Source organism: Artemia franciscana, chromosome 17, assembly GCF_032884065.1.
Source record: "Artemia franciscana chromosome 17, ASM3288406v1, whole genome shotgun sequence".
In the NCBI taxonomy this organism is placed as follows: domain Eukaryota; kingdom Metazoa; phylum Arthropoda; class Branchiopoda; order Anostraca; family Artemiidae; genus Artemia; species Artemia franciscana.
Window position 1 is genome coordinate 9915626 of NC_088879.1, and position 17922 is coordinate 9933547.

The following is a 17922-nucleotide window of genomic DNA, read 5'->3' on the forward strand; positions in this document are numbered from 1 at the left end:
CTTATATTTTTCGTGTAATTCCCTTTTTTAAACCTCTCCAAAATCAATCATTGTACACCAGTGTGAATGTCTTCAACGTTTAAATTAGTAACTTAGAATCTATATATATAAAAATAAGTTGTCTGTCTGTGTGTCTGTCTGTGGATCAGGTGACGTCATGTTTCTGTGTTGACTGACGTCATGAAATTAGTTGTCGTCATTTTTGCTTTGACGGTGACGTCATTCACGAAAATTCACCATGCATGGCCAAAGGAAGGTGCACAAAGCAATATCCTCGACTTTTAGTATCAAACACAATTACTGGCAATGATGGTTACCCACAATATAGAAGAAGATCTACTGAAGATGGCGGTAAAACAGCAATAATAAAGAAGCGTAACGGTAACACCATCGAAGTAGATAACCAGTGGGTTGTTCCATATTCCCCATTATTATCAAAAACATTTAATGCACACATAAACGTTGAATACTGTAACTCCGTAAAGGCAATCAAATACATATGTAAATACGTCAACAAAGGCAGTGACATGGCAGTTTTTGGCTTGCAGCCCGAAATCAAAGATTTCGGTGAAATCGTACAATATCAGGCTGGAAGATACATAAGCAGTAATGAAGCTGTTTGGCGAATTCTTTCATTTCCGATACATGAACGTAGTCCAGCTGTTGTTCACTTAGCGGTACATTTACAGAATGGTCAACGTGTTTATTTCACGGAAACCAACGTGCAACAAAGAGTCCTGAATCCACCGGATACAACATTAACAGCTTTTTTTTCGCTTTGCAAAAATGATTCTTTTGCAAAAAAACTGCTGTATACTGAAGTGCCTTCGTATTACACGTGGAATACTAAAAATAAAGTATTTGAACGTCGAAAACAGGGTAAGTCAGTCGACGGCCAACCTACCATCTTCAAAGATACCACGATAGGAAGACTCTACACCGTTCACCCCAATCAACATGAATGCTTCTTTCTACGCCTGCTTTTGGTGAATGTACCCGGTCCGACATCCTTTGAGTATTTGAGGACTGTAAATGGTACTATACATGACACTTACCGTAGTGCATGCCAAGCTCTGAATTTATTGGAGAATGACCAACACTGGGATAACTGCATCAATGACGCGTGCGAAACGTCAACCCCAAGTCAAATTCGTGCATTGTTTGGCATCATTTTAACAACTTGCTCTCCATCAGCTCCTACAGAGTTATGGGAAAAATATAAGTCAAAAATGTCCGAAGATATACTCCATCGAAAACAGTTAGAGACGTCAGATATGACTTTTGATTTTACATCAGAAATTTATAACTACACTTTAGTTGTTATAGAAGATTTGTGCGTACGTATGGCAAACAAACCTCTTCAGGATTTGGGAATGCCTTCACCTAACCGTTTCGCTGCTGTTTCGACATGTGTAGAATTGGATCGTGAACAAAGTTACAGTACGAGTGATCTATTGTCGTATGTACAAAATAACATTTCCAAGTTAACGTCGGAACAAAAAGACATTTATGATACGATAATGCATTGTGTCGATAACAATGTTGGAGAAATTTTCTTTTTGGATGCGCCAGGAGGTACTGGTAAAACGTTTGTGATAAAACTGATTCTGGCATCAATTCGATCAAAAAATGATATAGCGTTGGCAATTGCGTCGTCCGGAATAGCCGCAACATTGCTGCCTGGTGGAAGAACAGCTCATTCCGCTTTGAAATTGCCTCTGAACTTGCATTCTACAGAAACTCCCACGTGCAATATTTCCAAATCATCTGGGATGGGTAAAGTATTGCAGCAATGCAAACTTATTATTTGGGATGAGTGCACAATGGCACACAAAAAATCGCTCGAGGCTCTGGATCAATGCTTGAAAGATTTGCGAGGGAAGTCGAAACCCTTTGGCAGCACATTAATATTGCTTGCGGGAGATTTCAGGCAAACATTACCTATAATACCTAGATCAACTCCTGCAGACGAAATGAATGCTTGCCTGAAAAATTCTAATTTATGGGCACACGTAAAAACATTAAAATTAACTACAAATATGCGTGTCCGATTGCAAAACGATGACTCTGGTCAAACATTTTCAGATCAATTGCTGGCAATGGGAAACGGAAAGCTCCCAGTAGACTCAATTTCAGGACGTATACAACTACCTGCTGATTTCTGTAATTTAGTGACGTCCAAAAATGAATTGATTGAAAAAGTATTTCCGAATATTCTAAAAAATTATAAAAATAATAAATGGCTAAGTGAAAGAGCGATTCTCGCACCCAAAAATATAGACGTCCACGAAATCAACAATATTGTTTTGACCAAGATTCGAGACCAGGCAGTCCTTTACAAGTCAGTCGACACAGTTTTGGAACCAAATGAAGCGGTTAATTATCCATCTGAATTTTTAAATTCCATAGATCTTTCAGGGTTTCCACCACACGTGCTACAACTAAAAATAGGCGTACCAATAATACTTTTAAGAAATATAAACCCACCAAATCTTTGCAATGGCACTCGACTTGCCGTAAAAAAAACAATGGAAAACCTAATAGAGGCCACAATCTTGACAGGGCCTTTTGAGGGTGAGGCTGTTCTTATTCCTCGCATTCCCATGATTCCAACGGATCTGCCTTTTCAATTTAAAAGATTGCAATTCCCAATTCGATTAGCATTTGCAATCACCATTAACAAAGCTCAAGGTCAATCATTAGAAAAATGTGGTATAGATCTTAATACTGATTGTTTTTCCCATGGACAATTGTACGTTGCATGTTCGAGGGTCGGTAAACCTGACAATCTATTTATATGCAGCGACAATTGGACAGCGAAGAATGTTGTATATTCGCAAGTTTTACGCAGTTAATTTGTATTTTGGAAGCAAATGAAGCGGTTAATTATCCATCTGAATTTTTAAATTCCATAGATCCTTCAGGGTTTCCACCACACGTGCTACAACTAAAAATAGGCGTACCAATAATACTTTTAAGAAATATCAACCCACCAAAGCTTTGCAATGGCACGCGACTTGCCGTAAAAAAAAACAATGGAAAACCTAATAGAGGCCACAATCTTGACAGGGCCTTATGAGGGTTAGGCTGTTCTTATTCCTCGCATTCCCATGATTCCAACGGATCTGCTTTTTCAATTTAAAAGATTGCAATTCCCAATTCGATTAGCATTTGCAACCACCATCAACAAAGCTCAAGGGCAATCACTAGAAAAATGCGGTATAGATCTTAATACAGATTGCTTTACCAATGTACAATTGTATGTTGCATCTTTGAGGGTCGGTAAACCTGACAATCTATTTATACGCACAGACAATGGGACAGCGAAGACTGTTGTATATTCACAAGTTTTACGTAGTTAATTGGTATTGTATCTATCTATCTATCTGTCTATATAAAAACGAGTTGTGTGTATGCATGTTTGTTTGTTTGTAAAAAGAGCGTTTGCATATGACGTCATTGTTAGTACATACGGCTTTGTATATGGACAGACAATGGGAAAGCCAAGAATGTTGTATATTCGCAATTTTTACGTAGTTTGAAACACATATATAAATCTATCTATATTCACAGGTGGGACACAGGGACACAACTACAATGGCGCGTAACTAATATGGCGCGTAACGACTTACGCGCGCGGGGGGGCTTGGGGGGGGCGCAAAGCGCCCCACCAACTAGGTGTTGGGGTGGCGCGAAGCGCCACCCCAACAGCTAGTAGTCTATAAATCTATAGTCACAGATAAAAAAAAGGAGCAAAAATAGCTTATAGATTGTGAACACTTTTATGAAATTGAGCCTTGATTTTAAAAAAAGCATTTTTGGTGCGATCAGTTACATCTTAGATCATGTCTAATTATAGCTAAACAAAAAAAAAAACAAAAAAAAAAAACAGATATGATCCACTGGATCTTCTCCTTCTGTTTCAGCAAACGTGGGCTTCTCAGTCGAGATTATTCAGCCCTTTTACCTTTTGACTCTCTCTGTGAGTTGAAATGAGCTACTGCATTGGCTGCTCTTTATTTATCTTGGATCTGCTTAGATATCTTGTAGGAGATTCTTTGAATCTAGGAGTTTAAATATCAGATGATATACAATGAGTTCTGTGTGCTGGTATAGTCAGCTAGACTCTTAGCTGATAATGGGATTTTGTGGTGTTTGAAACACTTTAACAGTTTACATTGCAGGGCATACTGTGCAGACGTCAGCATAATACATTCAAATAGGCAATGGTCAATTCTTTAATTTTTTTTATATCATAATGTCTACAAAGAGGAAACGAGGGAATTAAGCCCCTTGAATTAGGAAACTGATGCGAAATAGCCCATTTGAGCCAGGCCGAATTATGTGATAAATTTTAAAAAGGTACTTATTGGGGAAGGGAGATAAATTTGGTTTATTCTTATTTAACACAAGTCTGATAATCTCCAGTGATACATGTCTCTAATGGGGATTGGTCTTCCACTTAACTGGTTAATATTTAGAGCATTTTTTGCAATCTCATCCGTCTGATGGTTACCAGTTATACATGAGAAGCTTGGAACATACAGAAGGTATGTTCTTATGTCTCTTGAAGCAAGAGTATCAATAATGCTAAGACAATACAATGTGCCTATATCCATCTTATACTGAGAAGCTGAGTACAGCAGCTCTAGACTTGACAAAGAGTCAGGATAAACTATAATGCTTTGTAAATTAGGCATATAAATATAAATTATTTAAATATTTATAATGAAATTATTATTTAAATATTTATAATATTTATTAAATATAAATATAAATTAGGCATAGGCATATAAATTAGGTTGATTATTCATTAGGGGCTCAAATGCCATGATGATGGCATTTAACTCTGCAGACATAATAGAAGCATTATCATACATTCTTTCACTCATTGTAATATTAAGGTGTGGGAGAAAAGCTCCACTTGCCGCCATCTCATTTATCTATAGTCCGAAATCTTGAAATTCTTCTTCAGCTTGATGTGTGACCAAAGAACAAATCTGGTAGGGCCATAAATCTGGATTGTGAGTTTGGTTTCAGGCTATTTTAAACTCATATAATAGGATGGAGGCTGATAGTTTCAGAACGTTTAAAATGGATTTGAAGATCCTTTTTTATTCCTCAGACTTCAGTGATATAGTTTTGGATAATTCTCTCCAAACATCATAGGGCAAAACAACGAAGAATTTTTCTAAGACAATTAAAAATTTTCTAAGTGAATATTTCGGCTCTGTATCTAAGCTCCGTAATCAGAACTGAAATTAAGAGTAAAAACAGTCCTGGAATCATTACTTCAAGTTCAACCAAGACTGAAGAAAAAAACGAAACAAGGCATATTTTTCATTCAATTAAATAAAAAATTGATTAAGACAAAAAAAAAATTTAAATTTCCTCGTTGTCCTCTTTATCAATTGTATATTTGTTAACTTATTTAATCTATATTCTTTCTTATTTCCTCTCTCCTCCGCCGTTAATAAAGGCTTACAGGGCTGAAATACTAAAACTTTTATTAGTATTTATATAAAAAGTGTTTTTTTCCAATACTTATTCTCAATTAGAAGTTTTACACCTTATTTTGTATTCTTTATTTTTGTAATAAATTGAAAGCCATTGTGGCCCAAGACATTACTGGCTGACGTAATTTTACGCAATTTCGCAGGTTTGTGTAGTTGGAAGTGAGGCTGGAAAAATGATATTTGGGGATAATTGTTAAAGGTTAATGGTTTCAGAACATTTAAAATGGGTTTGAAGGTCCTTCTTTTTTTATTTATTTTTATTTCGACTCCTCTAGGTTCTGTGCAGATTTCAGTAATGCGCGTTTGGATATTTTTTTCCGTTTTTAGCTATTGTCAATTTATATTGGTCTTTACCTATGGGAATATCCTCCATTCTTTTCAAGATCTCAGTATTTAACCTGAGTATTTTTGTCGAACAAAAAGCTTTCAAATGGGGATAAGTCCATTTATTGGACTGTGAAAACAGATGCAAAAGTTTGGATATTTCCATCATATATACAACGATCGTTATCAGCAGATATATCGAACCATTAAAATTAAAACTAACATATTTATACAGAAAAAATTAATTACTACTGGCACATTCACTAGATTTGTCTGAGAGAGTTCATTACCAGGGTTCATACAAAGTCTTAAGTTGTAAATCTGCTGATGAAGATCGCTGTATATGCGGTCAAAATATCTAGACTTTCGTGTCTCTTTTCACTGTCTAATAAATGGACTTGTCCCCATTTGAAAGTTTATTTGTTCGTCATAGAAAGGCACGTAGTCTTAAAAAATACATGATTTAAGGTATTACGTCAAAAGTATTTTTGTCCCTGCATAATGAGTTATTTTTTCGCAATTTGGATAACCATTTGTTTAGCAATTTCTGTTTCTCTGATTAGGTTCAACAGTAAATATTTAGCAAACTTTTTCACAGTTAATTGATACATTGTCCCATAGAGCAAAGGCTTTGGTCAAGGATACATGTATATTTTGCTCATCCATTTCATCTCCGTCATCAATATTATTTACTTTCCAGTTTATGTGGTTATCCTCCATTCTTTTCAAGCCATGGTCAGGCCATGTCCCCTGGAATGAAGAAGCGAATTCGAGCTGGTCAGTACGATTTTCCAGGCCCAGAGTGGAAGGCCATTACTCAAGACGCAAAGGACCTTATCAAGGGACTCCTTCAAACAGACAGCGAGAAACGGTTGACTATTGACCAAGTAATGCAGCATAAATGGATTGCAGTAAGTTATTCAGTTTTACTACTTTCGTTGCTGAGCTAGATTGAACCCCCTGTTGCCCCATAGGTGACCCTATGTATTTCACCAGACGCTCATAAAAATATCCTTAATGTTTCTAATGAAAATATTTGATGTTTTTCTCCTTTTCCAATGCTAAATAACTATTTTGCAGCTAAAGTCAAATGGCATTTTCTTTCTTTTTTTTATGGTATTAAAATGCAATTTTCGGTGAAATAAGGTGGTGAGGACCTCTTGTTGGCTCTCTGATTGCGTGGTATTGTAGTGGTGCGGTGATGATGTTCTATTACTGTTCTACATGCAGCCAGAGCTGTTCCTCGGGGGAAGGGGTAGCCAGGTCAGCTTCTTTGGGTGCCGTAAGTGTGGGGGCGGCTGGGCGATTGCCCACTTTGATCAAACTTTTCGCTTTGATTTTGCTTTTTTCTTATATTTGAGCAGGGAGAGGGGGTGGTGTGATTGATATTTACCCGGGCATTACCAATAGCAGGAGAGGCTCTGCATGCAGCTTTAACTGACGCATGTGGAGGCTTTTATCTTCTACTGACCAACATTTTAAAAATTCATGCAAATACCTTTTAGCGAATTTGATTGTTTTTCAAGGAAGTAACAACATCCAAGGAAAAAAAAAAAAAAAATGGAAAGATCATAACCGTTGAGCAAATGAGAAAAACGAAGGAAATCATATCTGAAAAAGCCATTATCGTTGTTTGGCTTGAAAAGGATATTTACATAAAAAGATCGTTTCATTTTATTTGGATAATAAGTAAGATCGTATCGTATCAATTCTTTTGAACATGTACGTTGTTTGCTTGAGCTTGGTTGAAATTTTATACAGTGAAGGAGTTTCTTAAGAACTTTTGCAAAATAATAATAATAATTTTATGGATGTTTTCTCTTTTTGTCTTTCTGTTTTTCTTTGTATATAGCCATTTTCAGCTTGAATACCCACAATTTGGTCAGTAAGACCTGACTCGTATTAGCATGGCCACCTAGGGTACCAGATCCAACACACCCAAGACCAGTAGTGTTCAAGACCGGATGTAACACACGTTAGTAAAGACTAAAAAATTTATTGAAAACTTAAATTGCTGATGTACTATTTATATTATGCTTAATAGTCCTAAAATTTATATTATAAATTCAAGTTACATTATATAAAATGTATTAAATTAAAATTGTATTATATTAAATAGTCAAAGAGTAACTTAAATAGATCATTAATGAATCTTTACTCTTTAAGCTTCTTAACAATACCGATCCCGTATTGTTCCGGTCTGGGGTGGGGGCGGTTACAAAATTTTTACAAAACGCGTCAATAATTTGTTTATATGCGTTTTGTTACCTTTTTTAAGAGTCAGCCAAAATTTGGGCCTGGCCATGTTTCTTAAGAAAAGATATGCTTCTCAATTTTTTTCTTACCTAGAAGAAATGCTGGTTAATAATTAACAAAGATAATCTATGCTAAAAAGACTTGTAAGTAAAGATACATCTTAGGCTTAAACAGGGTTGCAGCCAAGCTGTAACCCAGGAGAATAGAATATAAGTTTACAGAAGTAGCTCACTCGAAATAAAAAATGGATGTTGGGAGGGGGAAACCTAAAACTTGGAAAACACTTAGAGTGGAGGGATCTGGATGAAACTGGGTGGGAAAAATAAACACAAGTGATAGATACATGATTGACATAAACGGAACGGATCCGCTCTCTTTGGGATAGTTGGGGGGGGGGGGGGGGGTATTTTTGAAAAATTAGAAAAAATGAGGTAAACCAAGCAAAAATAAGTTTCCCGAAGTCCCATTCTTCGCATATATATAGACATCCAAATAAATAGTGTTATCCCGTTATCTCTCGGTAACCCATAAGGATTAATCGAGGTCAGATATTATTTGTTTATGTTTTACAGATAAACAAGTCTCTAATAAACAGAGAAATAAACAGCTTAAAATTTGTATTTTGGTCGATAAACATTTCAATGCTGCTTTTCCTAAGTCATATAAAGATTTCTTAGGTTGTCGGTATATAAGTCAATAGCTTAAATCGATAATATAAATTGACAATATCGATTACAAGCCAATAGTAAGTATAGTTAAATTGATACATTAAATAAGTAAATAAGCTCATTAAATAAGTCGATTTATCAATTTCAATGTTGCTTTTCCTAAGTCATAAAAAGATTTCTTAGGTTGTCGGTATATAAGTCAATAGCTTAAATCGATAATATAAATTGACAATATCGATTATAAGCCAATAGTAAGTAAAGTTAAATTGATACATTAAATAAGTAAATAAGCTCATTATATAAGTCGATTTATCAATTTCAATGTTGCTTTTCCTAAGTCATAAAAAGATTTCTCAGGTTGTCGGTATATAAGTCAATAGTTTAAATCGATAATATAAATTGACAATATCGATTACAAGCCAATAGTAAGTAAAGTTAAATTGATACATTAAATAAGTAAATAAGCTCACTAAATAAGTCGATTTATCAATTTCAATGTTGCTTTTCCTAAGTCATAATAAGATTTCTTAGGTTGTCGGTATATAAGTCAATAGTTTAAATCGATAATATAAATTGACAATATCGATTATAAGCCAATAGTAAGTTAAGTTTAATTGATAAATTAAAGAAGTAAACAAGCTCATGAAATAAGTCGATTTATCAATTTCAATGTTGCTTTTCCTAAGTCATAAAAAGATTTCTCAGGTTGTCGGTATATAAGTCAATAGCTTAAATCGATAATGTAAATTGACAATATCGATTATAAGCCAATAGTAAGTAAAGTTAAATTGATACATTAAATAAGTAAATAAGCTCATTATATAAGTCGATTTATCAATTTCAATATTGCTTTTCCTAAGTCATAAAAAGATTTCTTAGGTTGTCGGTATATAAGTCAATAGCTTAAATCGATAGTATAAATTGACAATATCGATTACAAGCCAATAGTAAGTATAGTTAAATTGATACATTAAATAAGTAAATAAGCTCATTAAATAAGTCGATTTATCAATTTCAATGTTGCTTTTCCTAAATCATAAAAAGATTTCTTAGGTTGTCGGTATATAAGTCAATAGCTTAAATCGATAATATAAATTGACAATATCGATTACAAGCCAATAGTAAGTAAAGTTAAATTGATGCATTAAATAAGTAAATAAGCTCATTATATAAGTCGATTTATCAAATTCAATGTTGCTTTTCCTAAGTCATATAAAGATTTCTTAGGTTGTCGGTATATAAGTCAATAGTTTAAATCGATAATATAAATTGACAATATCGATTACAAGCCAATAGTAAGTAAAGTTAAATTGATACATTATATAAGTAAATAAGCTCATTATATAAGTCGATTTATCAAATTCAATGTTGCTTTTCCTAAGTCATAAAAAGATTTCTTAGGTTGTCGGTATATAAGTCAATAGCTTAAATCGATAATATAAATTGACAATATCGATTACAAGCCAATAGTAAGTAAAGTTAAATTGATGCATTAAATAAGTAAATAAGCTCATTATATAAGTCGATTTATCAAATTCAATGTTGCTTTTCCTAAGTCATATAAAGATTTCTTAGGTTGTCGGTATATAAGTCAATATTTTAAATCGATAATATAAATTGACAATATCGATTACAAGCCAATAGTAAGTAAAGTTAAATTGATACATTAAAGAAGTAAATAAGCTCATTATATAAGTCGATTTATCAATTTCAATATTGCTTTTCCTAAGTCATAAAAAGATTTCTTAGGTTGTCGGTATATAAGTCAATATTTTAAATCGATAATATAAATTGACAATATCGATTATAAGCCTATAGTAAGTAAAGTTAAATTGATACATTAAATAAGTAAATAAGCTCATTATATAAGTCGATTTATCAAATTCAATGTTGCTTTTCCTAAGTCATAAAAAGATTTCTCAGGTTGTCGGTAAATTAAAGAAGTAAATAAGCTTATAAAATAAGTCGATTTGAAGGTCACACATTTTGTTCCTTCCAGGATTGGGGGAGGGGCTTTGAACAGTCTAGAAATTCATTTCGTTTTTTAACACTGTTTAATGTTGATTCAGTCAAACAGATAGTTTAGATATGGAATTATACTGAAGTATTTTATGTTTATTTTTTAACACTTATTTGTTGCAAATTGAAATGTAAAAAAAATTACAACGATGTGTAATGTCTGTAGCTACGTGTTCTGTGTGCATCTATAATATTTGTGTAATATCTTTTTATATCTGTAATTACATATTATTTATTTTAAAAGAATAAAAAAGATATATCGATTATCATAGTCTGCATCCGTTAAAAAAAATTAAGTTAAAAGATTAGTTTGAAAATTAAAAACTAATTCAATAATTTCATGAAAAATCAAAGGATTAAAAAAAACAGAACATTTGGGCACATTTTAGTTTATTTTTATTGTTTTGATTAAAGGTTTGACCCATTGTTTATGTATCTGCTGTTAATTTACCGACTATTTTTCCCTAGCAATGCACTGCAGTTCCTGCTACTCCTCTCACTACCCACATCATTCTTCGGGAAGATGGTGACGTCTGGCCTCAAGTGCAAGAAGAGATGACAAACGCCTTAGCGACAATGCGCGTGGATTACGACCAAGTTAATTTGAAGCCAATAAATTCGTCTAGCAACAAGCTCCTCTCGAAAAGGCGAAAAGGAGCTGTTGCTCCCATTGAAGAGGAGCATATGGTGGTTTCGTAAATATGGGTACACTCTTGGATGTGATATAAGTCAAGTGCAATTTTTAAAAAGGGTGATGGCATTTTTGGCGTGGATGAAGTTTTTTTTTAATTCTGTCGTAGATTAATGCACCTTCGGATGCAATTGTCTTTTGTGCGTTATTCGTAAGCTTGTTTGCGAAACGAGCTTAGTTTCCCATCTGATATTTGTGATTATCGTAAGCAAATAGATGCCGCTAGTGGAAAATGCTCCTTCCTGTAAATTTTTAGCGCCAAATTCAAATTGTTTCACTCGTTGCTTAAAAACTGCACATTCTCCTGTTTTCTTTATTTTGTCGTAGATTAATGAACGTACGAGTCTGGGCGTTAATTGTAAGCCGACTAGTAAACCCAGCTTGGCTACCCATCTGTTATTTGCGATTATTGTAAAAGGAATAGATGCCGCTAGTGGAAAGTGCTCCTGGTTAGTAATTTTATCGTTAAATTCTAATTTTTCAACTCGTGGCTTTAAAGCACCCTACATATCATGCGGTGGAATACTGGGCTTGATCTTAGCTTGGCAATACGAGACAAATCAAACCCGGCTGTAGTAATACCTGCACGGATCTTAGTAGTCAAGAAGTGTCGTTAATCCGATTACTTACTCACATAAACCCAACTATACATTTCCCTCTTTTCTTTATTTTGCCATGGGTTAAAGAACGAATGAAAGTATTAGTCTTCTGGGCGTTATTTGTGAACTGGCTAGCGAAACGAACTTAGCTTTCCATCTTATATTCGTGATTGTCGGAATGATATAGAGGCCGCTAGTAGGAAGTGCTCCTAGATCATAATTTTCAGCGCCAAATTCAAATTATTCCATTCGTGGCTTAAACATTTCTCTGTTTTCTTTCTTTTGTCAATCATAAATGAGACTCAATGACTAATGCTAGTTTATTGAGATAATCTGACTAGAACAATGGAAGCATGATCAATTTTCAAATAAATTGCCTTTTCAGTTAATATTTGCGATAATATTTTCACTAGTCAATCTCATAAGTCAGCTTTGTGTTCTAGAATATTCACGACTGGCCGTCATTTGCTATTACACGAGCCACTTCGATAAATGGCATACTGATGTAATGAAGAATAACCGTGTATTGAAGGGTAATCGTTTTTAGAATTCATAAATTTCAAAAGAAATATAGTTTTTACAAAGTGGACCTGAAATTCTTATTATTAACTGTGATTTCAGTTAAATAAACAAAGCCTATTATACAAAAAGTTTATTTGGAAATTTTAAACCGTATTTTGAAGTGTAAATTTTTCTAGAATTCTCAGATTTTAAAAGAAATATAGTTTTTTTTACAAAGTGGACCTTAATCTTTTATTATTAACTATGATGTCAGTCGAATTAATTTAGCCTATATTACAAAAAGGTTATATTTACACACTAAAAACCATGAACTGAAGAATAAACCTTTTCGGAGGTCTCAACTTTCAAAAGAAATATAGCCAAAGCCTGTCATGCATAAAGTTGAAATTTGCAAATTACAATCATGTACGTAAAGGTAATTGCTCAGACCTTGTTAATTACAGGGCATTTTTTACGATTTTGAATGACTTAATTCAATTCTAACTTTATTTTCAGTTCGGGCTTAGCAGTGGTATATTTATTACATATAATCTGTGCTCAATTTTTTATGGAAGTAAAATTGATCAATAGTTCAGTTTCATCTTATTTTTAAGCAATGGTCGTACTTGCACGGCGCTTTTTTGGGCCCAGCCCATTTGGGGTATGGTTTTGGGTAGGCCCCTGGTCCCTCGTCCTCTCACAAATAGTATTTCTGGCTGTAGGGATTTACAATTCGTACATCTTGTGTTTCGGCCCATCCTTTAAACTCAGATATGCTTGTCTAAAGAATGTATAAGGGTTGTTTAAAATTACTAACCCTTGAATTTATTAAATTGAATCAAATTTGTTTTAATTTAAATTTAACTAATTTAATTGAATTTATTTCTTTGAATTTATAAATGTTTGCTACGCTTTGATTTTGTGTCATGTAGATTATTTGGGGGTGGGAGGAGAGGTGGAGGGGTCATAATTACTTACTGTTTTATACATATCTAGATGTTCATTAATCTATGCTTTAATGTGTCATAATTATGAGACTTTCTTCTCCCTATTTGCTTTTATTTATATTCTCTTTTAAAGGTAAAATAATCTGTTTTAATTGATTAATTTGGAACTTGCTTGAAAATGGTTTATAGTCAGAATATTTGAGATTCGCGTGAGATTAGCCCGAACAAACAGTGTTTACTTTCGCTTTTTATAAATTATTTTTGAGTCTGAACCACCATGATAATTTCTTCTTTTTATTTTCGTATATTATCAGCTAATTCAGTTTCACACTTCTGACAGAAGGCGCCCTTTTTCGCTAAGAGGAAAAGAATAGGCGTTGCTCCTTTGGGAATTCCGCGGAGCTTGTAAGGCAAAATAAAATTATCTAGACTAGTACCACAATCCAGAATGGAATTTGCGTATATTTTAAATGCAATCTTATTGGCTGTAGAAAGGGATTTTTTTCCCTTTTTCCCCCTCAAAAACGCCGTTAAACTTTGAAGCTATGAAAATCTTGAACTTTGACTTTGGATGCGAACCGAATATGTTGTCGATTTTTATTTGGGCGACGTGAAATCCAGCTGCCGAAGCGAATTTCGCCTCATCTCAAAACTTAGTTTCACTTCTAAAAGTGTTTAGAGCATCAGCATAAGCATTTTTGCTAAAACAGAGTGACATACAACGTATTCCAACGAATAAAATTTCGTTAAACGAAGGATGTCTACCGGAAAAATTTACATATCCCTCATTTCTATATCCTAAGATATGATGTAATTGAAGTTTATTGGAAGCTTATGTGGAAGCTTATGTCTGAAGTTTATTGGAAGTTTATGAAAAATATGAAGTGTGATACGTTGATAATAAGCTTGTGGGAAAGATATTAGGAGCCGTACTTCGTAACCATGTTTATGAAGTTTTAAATATAGCAAGGCTACCGCCAGGAAGGAGTCATTGGGTGATGGCTTGCTGGGAAACATCAAAAAATGATCAAAAGACAAAAATGAGAAATACTCCCATATAAGACCTGATAAAAACAAAAGTTCTTGTACTTGTTTTCCTTCCCGAGAAAATTTCCCGGTGGGCTGTTCAGCCAAAAAGGTTTTACATTTATATAAAGAGCCCTTGCTTCCTTTTTCTTATTAGCTTGCATTTGAATTTGACTTTGAATCGCTGACGGAAGAGAAATCGCTAGATATATTACTGAAATTATTGTATCTCCATTATTCAGACATGTCCAGAGAAGGGGGAGGCCCCCAGCTGTTTCCCTTTCATCAAATATCATTATTCGTAATATTTTTCGTAAAATTCCTTTATACCTGGCCGTTTCATATACCTGGCCAAGTAACTACTCTTTTAACGGATTTACCCCTCTCCCCCTTCCTTCAGAAATTTTCAAATAGCTGGCCTAATATTTGTTTTGTTAATGAATTTGACCTTCCCCCCTCTTGTCACGAAAAGTAATTCTGTATCATCTGTTAACGTTTCAAAGAGTTCAGAAGTCCATTGCTTTCTGTTTCTTTGTTCAGATAATCGGTTTGAAAAAGTTTTTAGGGTCATAAAATGTTCAAAAATTGGATAATAGATCCCGGACGGACGAGAAAAGATACATTAATAAAATTATCATATCCTCATATTCAGGGGGTTGGGGATTGTCTGTAGGGGAAATTACCATAGAACCCTGTAATCAAGGATATCTTAAGATAGAAGGGGGCTCCCAGCTTTCTCTGTCCCCTGAAATAAGACCATTCTTAATGTTTATTTGTAACTTTCAAGAAATGTCACAACAGGTCTATCGTTTGGTATTTTGAAAAATTTAATCCCCCCCCTCCCCTTCTCCAGGAGAAAAACAGGCATAGATGCCTGCTATTGATATTACATAAAGCTTCAAAATCTATTGCTTTCTGCATTTCGGAAATGTTTTTAGAAATCAAAAAGGATCCTGACCGAAGGATCTGCGTTGAATCAAAAAAGTTTTCTGGCGGGATGGATATACAAATTTTTACAGTAAGCACAACAGTTATACGATAGTTCATAAAACAGTGTTTTTATTAGTACAAACAGTGTAGATGCTTTAAATGTTTTCTTTTTTTCAGGGGGTTTTATTTAAGAAATCATGAAGGACTATTCCCCAATTGATATTTTTATGTTGTGGTTTTGTGTTTTTGATGCTCGTTCTTTGCTTTTTTCTTTTAAAACTAATTTGTAACTAGAAAATTCTTACTAATAGGAATTATAGTCTATATGATCTGTTTAACTCATCAGTTGAATTTATGTATTTAATTGGAAATATTCCTTCGCACTGTAAAGATGCTTGTTAATTTGTAATGTACTTCATTTAAATTCTGGATATTATGAGACAATTGGGATAATTCCCTGGTACCATTAAAATGATTGGTTGGAAATATAAGATTTCTGTATTCATCGTATTGTTTTTTGTTTTTTTTTATCTCTGGATGACTATAAGATTTTGTTGGATTTTTTTTTCTTAAGTAAATTAAGTTCTGACTTCATTGAGATTTTTTTTTTTTTTTTTTTTTTATAGCTTATTGTAATTACTTGCAATTACCTAATGAATAAGCGTGATTATTATGCTCGTTTTGAACGCCTTTGGACATTAAAATTGATTTTACGGGAGTATTTGAAAATTGAAGGAATGGCCAAAGTCTAGTGGCCCCTCTTAGTTTGGTAATACGGGACCCAGAGATCGAACCCGGCTTAGGAATATACTACAGGTACCTTAGTAGTCAAGAAGCGGCTTTAATTCGATTACTTACTTACTTGTCTTATGGTCTGACACCAAGCCTATGTTGTTCCTATTGTAGCAAAAATTATATTGTAGAAAATTTTTAATTTATTCTGATAGATAAATACACCAATAATTTTCTATCTAGAGAAGACGAATTACAATTTATTGAGCTCTGGTACACAGTAAGCAAATAATTATTTTAGATAGGTTTCAAGAGGTGATTTTGAACGCAATTCAATTATTGTAATCGCCTATTGAACGCTGAAATTGCAAAAATCAATTGTAATAAGCTTATTAAACGTAAGTAGGCTTAGGACTTATTAAAAAATAAAGTCAAAAGTTCCGGAACTTAACAGCTACTCATTTTTCAATAGAAGTTCTAAAGTAGGCACTTACGCCGGAATATTTTTTTTCCGAAAAGCCACAAAAATTGGCAGAAATCAAAATGACAACGAAACTGAAAATGACAAAAAAAACACCTGAATTTGTAAAACTTAATGTTCCATGAAAAGCGCTAACATAAAAAAAAACAAGCAAAAAACTCTATGACAAGCAAAAAAAACAGACAAATTATTGTGAGAATTAAGAAATTCCTTTACAAATGACAAAAAATACTTAAATTTAGAAAACTTGACGTTCCACAAAAAACGCTAACATAAATAAAGTGTTCTGATAGTAGATAATGCCGGTGAACAACAGCATTACCTTAAAATATTGCTTCTTAGGGTATGGCCCTAAATTTGTTTATTGTTAATATGTTTAACTTTTCGTTATTATTTTCGCTCCAGGACAATGGATAAAGAAAAATTATTTTAGGGGGAAAATTTATTGTTATTTGCCATTTTGTGGCTGAGTGTAGCGAAAAGTAGTTACTGATCATAAATGATAATTGAATTACGGAACACCCCCTTAATTTTATTTCTGTATGAAAAGGATAGTTTTCTAAATTTAATATTAAACGTCTTTCACAATTTTTAAGATGTTTTTCACCAATAGATTTTGAATATGATATCAACCAGATAGCTGGGAAATTAATATCAAAATTATTAGTGCCTGCTGTTAGAATTTTGTCTTTATCGAGCTGATCAATGCATGAAGTTAAGTTTAAGCTCTAAAAGATATTAAATAAGAAAAAGCTTATGTTACATGACATTGACAGTGGCAATAATAGGGAAGATTTTCTTATCCCCTCATCCTCCTAGATTTTGAAAAATAATTTTGCCCTCCCCCTTAATTCTTGTGAAATGGCGTCATTGGACGTTTATCAAAATGGTAGTTTTTACGTAAAATTTTGAAAAATAAATTCGCCTTAACTAGAAGGATAAGTCAGCGTATAAAATTTATTAAAATTTTAGCAGGACTAACTACTTTAATAGTAAAAGTTTTCGGATTAATTAGGACTTATAATTTTTTTTTCTATTGGCAATTAGTTGTCAAATCTTATTTTGTACTTTATAGAGCGTTCGAACATTCCAAGATTACTTATCTGATAAGCCCGATTACTTATTCTTTGCGTTTGATGAGATGATATCGTTGGATAGTAGGATTGCTACTTGAAACGGTCTGGATTAGTTACCAGATTAGTTACACATGCTAACCCTTGAAAATGCAGTAT

The 17922-nt window shown here is 33.5% G+C and overlaps 1 protein-coding gene across 1 annotated transcript in view; it reads left to right on the forward strand.

Moving 5' to 3' along the window:
* LOC136037814 (MAP kinase-activated protein kinase 2-like) overlaps window positions 1-17558 on the forward strand; it is a 44312-nt gene extending 26754 nt beyond the window's left edge. The window contains exons 6-7 of the mRNA XM_065720646.1: window positions 6541-6751; window positions 11252-17558. Coding sequence (XP_065576718.1) covers window positions 6541-6751; window positions 11252-11482 — 442 coding nt within the window. The 3' untranslated portion in view covers window positions 11483-17558. The remainder of the gene's footprint in view (window positions 1-6540; window positions 6752-11251) is intronic.
* The last annotated feature ends 364 nt before the right edge of the window (window positions 17559-17922 follow it).